The 12,538-nt window shown below is 43.2% G+C and overlaps 1 protein-coding gene across 1 annotated transcript in view; it reads left to right on the forward strand.

Moving 5' to 3' along the window:
- The first annotated feature begins 5,895 nt into the window (after nt 1–5,895).
- CHPT1 (choline phosphotransferase 1) overlaps nt 5,896–12,538 on the forward strand; it is a 35,674-nt gene continuing 29,031 nt past the window's right edge. Inside the window, exon 1 of the mRNA XM_001373239.4 lies at nt 5,896–6,286. Within this exon, the coding sequence (XP_001373276.2) occupies nt 5,969–6,286 (318 nt within the window). The 5' untranslated portion in view covers nt 5,896–5,968. The remainder of the gene's footprint in view (nt 6,287–12,538) is intronic.

The following is a 12,538-nucleotide window of genomic DNA, read 5'->3' on the forward strand; positions in this document are numbered from 1 at the left end:
TGCACATAATAAACTTCCATTCAGGAGCAGTTAGGTAGGTCAGTGGCTAGAGCACCAGGCTTGGAGGTGGGGATTCTGGGGTCCTAACTGCAATCCTGGGCACCCCCGGTTGTCTAGCCCTGACCACTCCTCTGCCTTGGAACTGATTCTTAATACTGATTCTGAAACAGAAGGTAAAGGTTAAAAAAGAAACATCCAAATGAGCATTGATGTAATGTGACTGAATAAAAACATTCCATACCAGGTCCTTTGGGATGGAGGGTGCTAAAAGCTGGAGCAAGGGGGAAAGACTTTCATGCAGAGGGTTGAGTTTAAGCTGTCTTAAAGGCAGAGAGGGACTCTGACAAGGAAGGAAGGAGTGAGGGTACTCCAGGCATGGGGGATAGCTAGGGCAAAGGCTTCGAGATGGGAGATGGGGGTAGGGGTCCTGAGTAAGAAAGAGAAGGAAATCTGGTTGCTCTAGATGTCACAGCGCAGGAGGAGGGGTAGTATCCAATGAAGCTGCAAAGTTAGAGCCAGGCTGTAGGACTACAAAAGCTACACAGGTGAGTCAATAGAGCATTTGAAGCTGGAAGCGATCTGCATTTAATGAACCTTACTTAGGCAGCAGTGTGTGTGTGTGGGGGGGGGGGGGGGCTGAAGGAGTTAGAGAAAAGGCAGGAAGACCAATTCTGAGGCTGTGGCAATAATCAAGATAAGAGGTGCTAATGATTCTGAATTATGGAGGAGCTGAGTGAGTGGAGAGAACATCAGTCCATCAATTCTTATTCAAACCCCTTTCATGCTTTTTTGGTATTGAACCATTTGTGGTTCATGATGAAAAAAGGCATTTAGTTTTTTGTTTTTTTTATAATGCACAAGATGGAGCAGCTAAGTCGCTCAGTGGTTAGAGAGTCAGGCCTAGAGACAAGAGATCCTGGGTTCAAATATGACCTCAGATACTTCCTAGCTGTGGCACCCTAGGCAAGTCACTTGCCTCCTCGTTGTCTAGCCCTTACTGCTCTTCTACCTTGGAAATGAAATTCTAAATCAGATTTTAAGTCAGAAGGTAAAACTTATTAAAACAAATAAAATAAACGCACATGGTGGAAAGGAGCAGAAGGGGACAAAAATAGAACACTTTTCCCCCCTAACCTTGATAAACCTAGAATAATATCTAGGGATAGAGGCTCAAGCTGTGGTTTCAGGGGGTCAGAGAACTCCAAAGTGCAGAAGTTCTAACAATACAGATCAGCTCCATATAGTTTTAGGGAATTGTCTAAGTCAGGGAGTGGATAAGTAACTTGTTCAGGATCACAGAGCCAGTAGGGAGGACTTGCACATAGGTCATAATATCATAGATTTAGAGATGGAAGGGATTTTAGAGGTCATTGAGTCCAACTCCCTCACTGTCTTAGGAAGAGAAAACAATAATTAGTTGAAGACATTTGTACACAGGTTACTGCACCAAAAAGAGTTGAATCTCTTACAAAGTGTTTTTCCTTAAAAGCAGATGAATTACTTCCTCAAATATAGGTTAAAAGTAAATTTGCCATTCCCTTAGCTCAGAAATTTGGTTCTGATTTTGCCCTTCCCTTTAGGGAAGAAAAACCCCCATCATGATCTCTTGAGTGTCTTCGGTCCCATAAAATGCTTGATCTGAAGAGTGGATTCATCCTGGAACTCTATGTGATGAAAATGTAAAAAAAATAAAAATAAAAATCTAGAATGATTCATACTGTAGGGAAAGGATTGACCTTATCTGGTTTCAGGCAGACATTCACCTAAGAAATTACAAAGCTCCAACAAATCTTGGGAAACAGAGAAATTTATTAGGAGAAAAGGTTAAATGGCCAAGAGGAAAGATGGAGGTTTCCTCCTCAAAAAGGAAGAAGGGAGAGCTTCTATAGTACATACTACACAATAGGTGGAATGTACAGAGTAGGAGGGAGAATCAGAGGGATTTGGGGAGACCTTGATGTACAGTCATAAAAGCATGAAGGGTTAAGTTATCACATATTTACATTTCCATCTAGGGGTTTCATATGTGTGAGTCATCTTTTGACCTTTTGTAGACCAGTTTTCTGGCCAAACCCTATTCCTGAGGTCAAGGGCCAGTCCGCTTGTCATGTGTCCAAGATTCCCAGGGGTCCCTTGTCCCACCACAATTCCATCAATGGAGAATGTTGCTGTTCAAATCAGAGATATTAGGTTCAAATCCTGCCTATGATACCTGTATGACCTTAGACCAATCATTTAACTTCCCCAGGCCTCAATTTCCCCATCCGTAAAGTGACAAATTTGTACTAGATATCCTTTGAGATCCCTTCCAAGTTCTTGATCTATGATTCAAAGTATATGGTGTTAAACAATAGTGGTTCATACAGTCTGTTTTCTTGGCTGTGCAGCCTTGGGCAAGTCACTGATCCTCCTAGGTCCTTAATTTCCCTGTCTGTAAAATACTAGTCTAAATGACCTTTGAAGCCTTAGACCTATGATATTATAGATCTCTTTGTAACATCTCTAGGACTCAGATCTAAAGCTCAGGTTTTTAACCAGTCACATAGTTAAGATGCCTTGAAGGATAATTAATACTCTAATAGATTGTAAAATATGCAATCAGTTAAATGCTGGCAAGACTGTGGGAAAGCAGATACTTTCATGCACTGTCAGCAGAACTGTGACCTGGCCCAGTCGAATCTGGAAAGCAATTTGGAACTATGTCCAAAAAAAGCTATTTAACTATGCACAGCTTTTGACCCAGTGGCAAAAAATCAAAGAGTATGGGAAAAGACACATATGTACAAAAATATTTATAGCAGTACTTTCAGGGTGAAAAAGTACTAGAAATTGGGCAGGGGGAGGTGCACAACAACTAAGGACAGCTGAACAAGTAATTGTATGTGAATATGATAAAATACTATTGTGCTATAAGAAATGATGAAAGGGAAGATTTCAGAAAAATCTGGGAAGATTTGTATGAACTAATGTAGAATGAAGTAAGCAGAACCAGGAGGAGAATAATTTATACAGTAAACAACAACATTGTAAAGATAATTGACTTTTAAAGACTTAGGGACTCTGATCAACAAAAGGACCAGTGAGTTCCAAAGGATGAAGTGATGAAACTCGATATCCATCTCCAGTTAAAGAACTGATGGACTCAAAGTACAGCAGTTTGAAGAAGATTTTATTTTTTCCACCTTTCCTTCCTTCCCTCCTTCCTTCCTTCCCTCCTTCCTTCCCTCCCTCCTTCTTTCTTTCCTTCCTTCCTTCCCTTTTTGTTATTGGACTTGGCTAATCCAGAAATTTGTTTTGCATGACTACACATTTTTATAATGGGTTTTGCTTTTCTTGCCTTTTCAATGGGGAAGAGGAGGGAACTGGGCTGATGGAATGTCTTGTGGAGAAGAGCTAGAAAGTGGGAGAAAGGACAGTTCTGAAGACTTATGACCAAATATGTGATCCACTGTCAGAGAAATAACTGGTGGAACTAGATAGAGATCAAAATATACTATCTTACACATTAGTTTATTTATGCTTTTATTTGGGGGTTTTGGTTTTATGTGAGTATTCTTTTACAACAATGACCAATATGGAAGTATGTTTTGCATGATAATACATGTACAGTCCATATCAAATTGCTTACCATCTCTGGGAGGGGAGAGGGCAGAGAGGGAGGGAGACAATTTGGATCTTGTGATAATTTCAGAAAATATATGTTGAAAATTATTATTACATGTAGTTGGGAAAATAAAGTATCTTTGAGTAAAAAAAATAAAAAAAAAGAAAATGGGTGAAAAGTCACATAGGAACAGCTCCAATAAGATAGACTCTGAGATGATGAACCTCAGAATTGGGATCCCAAACCCCAAAGTCATCATCCATCATCTTCCCAGAAATGTTCTTTTCAGAAGTCCTGATAAGCACAGGTCATATAAGCTTATCCATAGCATTTCTCCCAGAGGAGAGCATGAAATTAAAGATGCATCTATTGTCTAGCCCTAAACACCCTCACTTTCCTCTATGGTGTGATGAGGTCTACCTGGGAAAGTGGCTGTCTTTCATCATGGTCTGGGGCTAGGTTGTCTTTAAGCTAGGCTGTATCCAGAAATAGTGTAAAAAAAAAAAGAATTGTTTCCATTACAATTTCTGAGCTTGCTCTCCACCCTGGACAACTGACTATTGATCAATCCCCATGGCGTGGAAAGCCAGATAAATAGCAGGATTATATTTCTGGTTGTGCAACAGAGAACATTTGTGATAGAATACTTCTGCTTAGCAGTTACATTGTGAGGTAAGAGGCCTGGAAGATTATCTGGGGCATGGTGCTCATGTCATGTGAGGATTGATGGGTAGAGGAAGTGGAGAGAATATCCTAATCCTGAAAATCATAGACTTTTTGAGAGGTGAGAAATCTTGGAGATCAACCCCAACCCCCTCATTTTACAGAGGAGAAAATGGAGGCCCTGAGAACTTGAATTATTCAAGAACACATTATTGGTCCCTGAAGAACTAAGTCCAGAGTTCAGGGCTTTGGGTTTCCAGGATAGCCAATGTCCTTCCTCTTCATGACATGCCTAACTCATCTTCCATTACTCCTGGATTCCTAGAGTGAGAAGGAAGGAGTGGGAATATCAGTGGGAGCCTTTCTTAAGACCTAAAATGGAGCACTTTCTTTTTCTTTAGTCCTGAGAATGGGCAGTCAAGCTTTTTTGTGTGTGCCCAATGGGGGTGTTGTCTATCTGAAGGATGAAGCCCATGTTTGGTGCTTTGAATCTGGAGTCCAATTAAGGTTGTTCCTTTCTATGAATCACTGAACAAGTCACTTAACTTTCTGGGTCTCTGTTGTGCTTCTCTGTAAAGTGGATTTGAACCAGATGATCTCTAAGCTTCTTTTCCAGCTCCACATCTCAGCTCTTAATCATCTTCTTACACAGTCAAGCCAATTAATCCATCAACAAGCATTCATAGGCACCTATTATGTACAAGGCCAAATTTCATTAAACACCACATAAGATGCTAGGTCTTCCAGCCAACAGCCAGTTAATGGGAGTTGGAAGTATCTGTACCAGGGCCTCAGAACCACCTGAAGAGAGGTAGATACCAGCTCTGTAAGAATCATCAGAGTTCCTGTGGTGGAAATAAATGTGTTGTCCAAAGGAGAAAAAGGCTGCCCCAACATCTAGTAGATTGCTCATTACTAGAGATTGAATCACCACTTTTTAAAGCATCATCCATTGACCCTCAAGCTAGAAGGGTTGGAACAGTTAGGTGGTCCAGTAGATAGAGCCACCAGGCCTAGAGTCAGGAAGATCCGAGTTTAAATCCCACCTCAGACATTAGCTGTATGACTGTGGATGTCACTTAACACGATCTGCCTCAATTTCCTCACCTGTAAAATGCGCTGGAGAAGGAATTGGCAAACCAGTCCAATATTTTTACTAAGAAAATCCCAAATAAGATCAATAACTAGTCCAACCCTCTCCCTTTACAAAGAAGTGACTGGCCCGAGATCACACAAGCAATAAGGGGCCGAGCTAGGAATGCGGGAGTCATCTGGATGGACTAGATGACTCCTCAGGCCCGGTCCAGATCGAGCTCTTGTTCGTGTGACTTCCCTGGGCCTCAGTTTCTCTAGCTGTCAAACGAAGGCATCTGCCGCAGGGGCCCCTTCCTGCTCTAGGGCTTTGATCCTCTGTAATAGGAGCCAGATTAAAGTATGCCCCATCATGGCAAGTGCCCTGCCTGGACCTGAGTTTTCCTTCTTGTCGCCATCCTACCCGCGTACCCCGAGAGCCTTTGAAGGGCCGGCTCGTGGGCATGTGCGCGCGGAGCCCCTACGGCAGAGAACTAAAGGCCCCGCCCTTCATGCCCCGCCCCGGGCTCCGCCCCTCCGGCCCCGCCCCTCAGGCCGTGCCCGCCTCAGGCCGTCCCTTCCTTCGTCCACCCTGGGCTCGCTCGGAGGCGGCTGCTGCTGCGGCGGCCGATGGCGGCGTGCGGCAGCGGCTGCTGCGGCGGCAGCTGCTGCGCCGGCGGCCAGATCACGGGCTCAGCAGGCCGGGGCTCGTTCTGGAAGGCGACGGCGTCCCCGCTGAGCCTGGTGCAACTGCGGCGGCTGGAGGAGCACCGCTACTCCTCAGAGGGCTCGTCGCTGTTCGAGCCCGTGCTGCAGCCTTTCTGGTCGTGGCTCGTGGAGTTAGTGCCGCTCTGGCTGGCGCCCAACGCCATCACCCTGTTGGGGCTGCTCCTCAACCTGCTCAGCTCGCTGCTGCTCGTCTTCTACTGCCCCACAGTCCTGGAAGAGGTGAGGCAGGGCGACAGGCCCTGAGATGAGGAGCGTCCTGCGGGGACGCCGTCCCCCCCTCCCGCCCCGCTGAGAAGCCCTGGGCAGGGACGAGACACGAATCACCACCCCTGGAGGTCTGCCCCTCTTACAGACCCGCTGTTATTGATAAGGTGCACGCTGAACGCCCCCATACCCACCCCCATCCTCCAGTGCCCCACCAACGCGGAGGAGGCGAGAAAGGAGCCCGGTGAGGACACGACCCCCATCCGAGCTGGAGCACCCCTGTACACACAGAACCCTTCTCCAGAGGTCCCTCCTCCAGAGACACCACCTGCTTTCCCCTAGCTCTATCACCTACCTACAGAGACCTTCCCCAACTCCTTGCACTTGTTCAGCTGAGTCCCTGTGCCCTGGACTGGAGCGGATGCTTGCCATCGCTTCACCTCTGGGCCCTCAGTTTCTCCCTGTGCCCCAACCTTTAGCCAGTAACTAATGCCCCGCCCAAATGGCCTTCCCTACTTCCCCTGCAGCCCCTGCTTCCGTGCCCCTTTATCCCTCAAAATGTAGAGGAAGACACTTTTGCTGAACACTCATGGGACCAAAAATGAAGCTCTGGAAGGATATGAACGACCTGAGAAGCCCTTTAGTCCACCCAGTCCTATCCCCCCATTTTACAGATGAAAACACTGAGTCCCAGGAGAGGGTGCATTTTGTGACCCAGAGTTGAACACGAAGTTGGGGTCAGAGATGTAGAATTGAAAGAGACTTTCAAGTTCATCTAATCATATCCTCTCACTTTACAAATGAGGAAACTGAGGTTTGGGGACAGGGCAAAATGACTTGCCCTAGTTTACACAAGTAGTAAGGGTGGCAAAGCAAAAATTTAAACCAGTCAGGCCCTCTGACCCCAAACCCAGAGCTCTTTCCATAGTACCAAGTTGAGGGCAGGTTTGTGAATGTCTTTTTATTAAATGAAAGAGCTAGGATCAACTTGTTCAGCCCTGTTTTACAGAGGAGGCAACTAAGGTCCACACATAGCCTTTGGTTGCTCCAGCTAGTAAATGGCAGAGTCTGGATGAGAACCTCTAAATATCCCCTCTTTCCTTAAGATTCTGGGCTCATTTAGCCCCTTCTCCCATTTTATATATGAGGAAACTGAGGCACACAGTCACCCCTGGTCCTAAGTCTCCCTATCTGGGGAAAGGGCAAAGCCATTCTCTCTCCTCTCTACCAGCTTTGAATATTGACTTCATGTTACTACTTTTGGACTCTTAGCTCTGACTATTGGCCAAGACCTGAGCAGTACCCTTTGACCACTTTTAGAACCCTTTTTGTGGGGCAGCTGGGTAGCTCAGTGAATTGAGAGCCAGGCCTAGAGATGGGAGGTCCTATGTTCAAATCTAACCTCAGACAGCCCCTTAGCAAGTCACTTAACCCCCATTGCCTAGCCCTTACCACTTTTCTGCCTTGGAGCGGAAGTTAAGGGTTTAAAATAAAATAAAACAACAAAACAAACAAAAAACCCCACCCTATTTGTTCAGAAAAGTCTTCCTCTTCTAGGCACCCCTTATCAGATATTTCTTTTTAAATATAACTTCCTTGAAAACACACACACACACACACACACACACACACACACACACACACACACACACAGAGTAATTGTCTACCTGGTGCTCAAAAAAGGGGAATGGAGGCTTAAGATTCTACCACTCTCCCCAAATTCCTTCCATCTAGTTGCCCTGACCCCACCTACGTGTCTCATTATCATGTGTTAGAAATCATCCCTGGGCTTTATTTTGGGTTTTTTTTTAGTATCTCAGAGAAAGAATGAACTCCTGCATTTTTTCCAGTTGATGTCTTTTAAAAACTATCCATTGTCATTGATCTTAATGTTGCTGATTAGAAAGTAAAAATGCCATTCATTGTTTGAAAAGAGTTTTCAGAATATCCTATTAGGATAAAGTATAAGTGGGGGAAAAATAGTGCTCATGACAATTTGAATGTTTCAATAGGTCTAATTTGTGAAATTTACTTTGGTGACATAGTCTTGGAGACTCAGGAGGTCCCCAGGAAGGGGTTTAATGAAATGACTAAAATCAGCTTTTTTAGAGTGTTGTGAGATCCAAGAGGTAAGAAAGGAGGGATCATATGTCTTTGGAAAATTTATGTGGAAATTTACTATTAAAATAGAGTATGTCATGATAGTGGTTGGGAGAACTTAGGAAGAGAAGCTGTTTGACAAAAAGATGCAAAATATATTGAACACACCTGGTGATCTGAGGATGTCTTTTTGTCTTTCCTGATTAAACTTTAAATACTCACCTTTGAGAATTAATTTAGAATATGACATTTAAGTCCACAAATCAAAGGTGGTCAGATTTTTTTCCTTCCTTTCCTATCACCAGAGTCTTGAGGGCTACTTTTGGTATCATGGAAGGGAATGCTCAGGTCTGACTAGGTCACTCCTCAGCTCAAAAGCTCTGGGTGCTCTCTCTTGCCTCCAAGATAAAGCACAAACTCCTCTGTTTCACCCTAGTTCTTCCTTCCAAGATCTCATCATTTTCCCCTTTAGACCTATAGCTCCCTGAGGACAGGGACTGCTTCTGCCTTTCTCTATGTCCCCAGTACTTAGTACATAGTAGGAGATCAATAAAAGCTAATTGTGGTTGCCAGTACTTAATCATTGTATGGGTGGCCCAGAATGTACCCCCTCTTCTCCAGGGCAGAGTCCACCCCAAAATGACTTCTTTACTATAGTATGTGCCATTTTCTTTGATAGAGTGGAAACTCCTTGAGGGCAGACAGTGTTTTCATTTGTTTTATTTGTAACCCCAACTTTTAGCCCAGTGATTGCAAGGATGATTTTATTTTTGTCTCTGTATCCCTGGAGCCTGGCAAAGTATCCAACACATAGCAGGCACCCAATTGCAAAATAAATTGATTCATTGAGTGGGTTTATTTAGACCAGGTGACTCCATTTAGGACTGTGTGTCAGTCAACAAGCATTTATTCTTTTGCACTTTACCAAGTATTGGGAACACAAAATCCAAGATCCTGGGGACACCAAAAAATGTCAATGAAACCAGCCTCCAAACCCACAGCCCCTCCTCTCAAAAGGCACACATTCAAACAGGGCTAAAAACATGGGAATATCCTGTTACCTATGGGATGATGTAGAGATAGGGTCTGGGAAGGTCATTGGCAAGGCTAGATAGGGGCTGTATTCTGTCTGCCCCGGCTATTGATTTGCCTTTACCCTGCAGTAATTTAAAGTCACATAGGAGACTAGTTCAGAAATGAACTGACTTATAGGTCGATTGAACATAGCAGTCATGTTCCTGATTAAAAAACAAAACAAAACAAACAAACATAAACACTTCTATTGTGTACTTCCTGAAGTCCCTGAGGATGAGGAGAAGGCACATTTCTCAGGAGATAGGAAGGGGCAGACTAAAGGGTGAAGGTGGCTTCCTGGGAGCCACTGGGAGTCCAGGAAAGCCTTCCCAGGGCATCCCAGGCATAAAGAAAGTGGCTCCTCTGGAGGAGATTCTTTGTGATTACTATACATTGGAAATTCTAGGCTGGGTGTTTCAATCCTGTTCAGCTGCCCTGGGGGGAAGAAGGATTAGAAATAACCAGAGCTAGTAGCTCTAACTCCACCATCTGTAGCTGTGCAGGGTAGCCCGGACAGAGGGAGACAGAGATGGAGAAGAATACACAATAATGAATCTTTATTTCTCCCCACCTTAACTCCTGTTCATCCCATTTAACTCCTTTTTCGTGGCTCTCTGGAAGGGACCTTAGAAAGGAGCAAAGCTATCAACTACTCTGATGTTTTTAGGTGAGGAAACTCAAAAGTTATCTTGCTTCTTACTCTCATTCCTAGAACCCTTGATGGAGAGTGAAAGGGGCTTCACAGATTGTCTCACCCAAACATAACTAGCTATCTTGCAAGCTTTGTTTTTAATAAGATATAGCTGCCTCATTCTAGCAATTTTTATCTATTTTAAATTGTTATGTCTTCTAGAGGCAACTTGGTAGTCCTTTCTATACAGACTTTGTGAGTCTTCTCTATGGGGGGGGGGGGAGATAATGAGAAACCATTTCCTATAGAGTTTGCCTTTTCTGTCATGTACTAAATACAACAGAATTTAAGCTTCTTGAGGGCAAATATGATTTCAATTTTTGTCTTTTCTCTCCAGTGCTGAGCAGACTGCCTGATAATTCAGTGGGCACTTTTTATAGTTCACTCATTTCAATCATGCCCTGTTCTTTATGAATCCATTTGGGGTTTTCCTGGCAAAGATGCTGGAGTGGTTTGCCATTTCCTTCTTCAGTTCATTTGACAGATGAAGAAATGGAGGCAAACAGGATGAAGTGATTTGCCTAGGGTCACACAGCTCATAAATGTCTGAGGCCAGATTTGAACTCTGGAAGATGAATCTTCCTGAATTCAGATCTAGTTTTCTGTGCACTATGGTGCCATCTAGCTGCCCAGTAGGCACTTAACTACTTTTTGAATGAACCAGTCAGTCAATCAATCAATCAATGAAATCCATAAACTGAGCTGCTGTGTCTCTATTTGCCTATTAGTGTGTTTTCTATGGACCTTTGGGAGCAAAACGCTTATGTTTGGATCATTTAAGTTCCTCATTATTATCACTTGTTCTGATAATTGTCAAGTGCCATAAGTCTTTTTGTATATTAATTATATAATCAGGTTGCTATTATTAATTCATTATTAAAGACCTCTAAGAGCACAAATACAAAAATAAATAGCCTAGACATTCTAGTGTAACTATGCTTCTTAAAGGGTCACCTTAGTTAGTTTAAGTAGAATTAGTTATTTAAAAACATTGAGTCTCTATATTTTCTAGGGGAGATTTTTTCAGGCAGGGGAAAGTCAGTAGACCTACAAATGTCTACCATGTTGGGAAACTTCTTCCACTGACGCAAATGGGCAACTCTTGTACATTCACAAGCCTGAGAGAGTTAGTTTCCTGGGTATCATTGCTTATATGGTACAGGAGGGATTTGAGCCCTTCCTTACCCCAAGATCAGCCCCCTCTCTATCCATTGCTTCATTTGGTAAAGGAAAGCCTAGATATCAGGGGAGAGAGATTGTTTTTGGGTATGGGATAACATTTTTCTTAGTGTGTGGTTTTCTTAAAGTTCCCAGAGCTGTCCCCCCTCCCCCCACTGACTCTCTACTAATAAAGGAATACAGGGATTCTTCCCTTTTCATTCCTGTACTTATCAGTTTAGAGTAAAAGGATGAGGAGAACTCTTATAAGAAAAGCCTTCAGAAACATTAGAGGGGCATCTAGGTAGCACAGTGGATAAAGCTTTAGCCAATCCTAGAACTGGGAGGGGTCAAAAAGCCTCATATACTTCCTATCTGTGTGATCCTGGTCAAGTCACTAAACATCAAACCCTTTGCCACTCTTCTGTCTTAGAATTGATACTAAGACCGAATGTAAGGGTTTGGGGGTGGAGAGGAAAGAAACATCAACCAATATATTTTGAACTTATTTACAAATAGTGTAAATTCTCATTGGGGTTCCTTTCTCTGTAGTCAGTTCAGATTTTTCATCCATGATGGGAGAGGACTGTTATAGTTTGTGGGCACAGATAAGTTTTTTTAATTCATTTTTGTAATAGAGTAATCTTTTAATAACAAAACTCCAAGGGGCAGCTAAATTGCTCAGTGGATTGAACATCAGGCCCAGAGATGGGAGGTCTTGCATTCAAATCTGGCCTCAGATACTTCCTAGCTGTGTGACCCTGGGCAAGTCACTTAACCCCCATTGCCTAGCCCTTACCACTCTTCTGCTTTGGAACCAATACACAGTATTGATTCCAAGATGGAAGGTAAGGGTTTAAAAAATAATAATTATAAAATAAAAACAAAACCTCAAATCTGATACCCATATAAACAAGTGGTAAATCATGTGTTTTCTTCTGCATTTCTACTTCCACAGTTCTTTCTCTCAATGTGGAGAGCATTCTTTCTCATATGTTTCTCAGAATTGTCCTGGATCATTGCATTGCTATTAGTAGCAAAGCCTATTACATTTGATTGTCCCACAATATTGCAGTTACTGTGTATAATGGTCTTTTGGTTCTGTTTATTTCACTCCAAATCAGGTCATGGTAGTCTTTTGAGCTCTTTCTGAAACCCTCCTGTTCATCATTCCTTATAACCCAATAGTATTCTATCACCATCATATAACACAATTTGTTCAGCCATTCCCCAATTGAAGGATA

The sequence above is a fragment of the Monodelphis domestica genome, chromosome 5 (assembly GCF_027887165.1).
Source record: "Monodelphis domestica isolate mMonDom1 chromosome 5, mMonDom1.pri, whole genome shotgun sequence".
NCBI lineage: Eukaryota > Metazoa > Chordata > Mammalia > Didelphimorphia > Didelphidae > Monodelphis > Monodelphis domestica.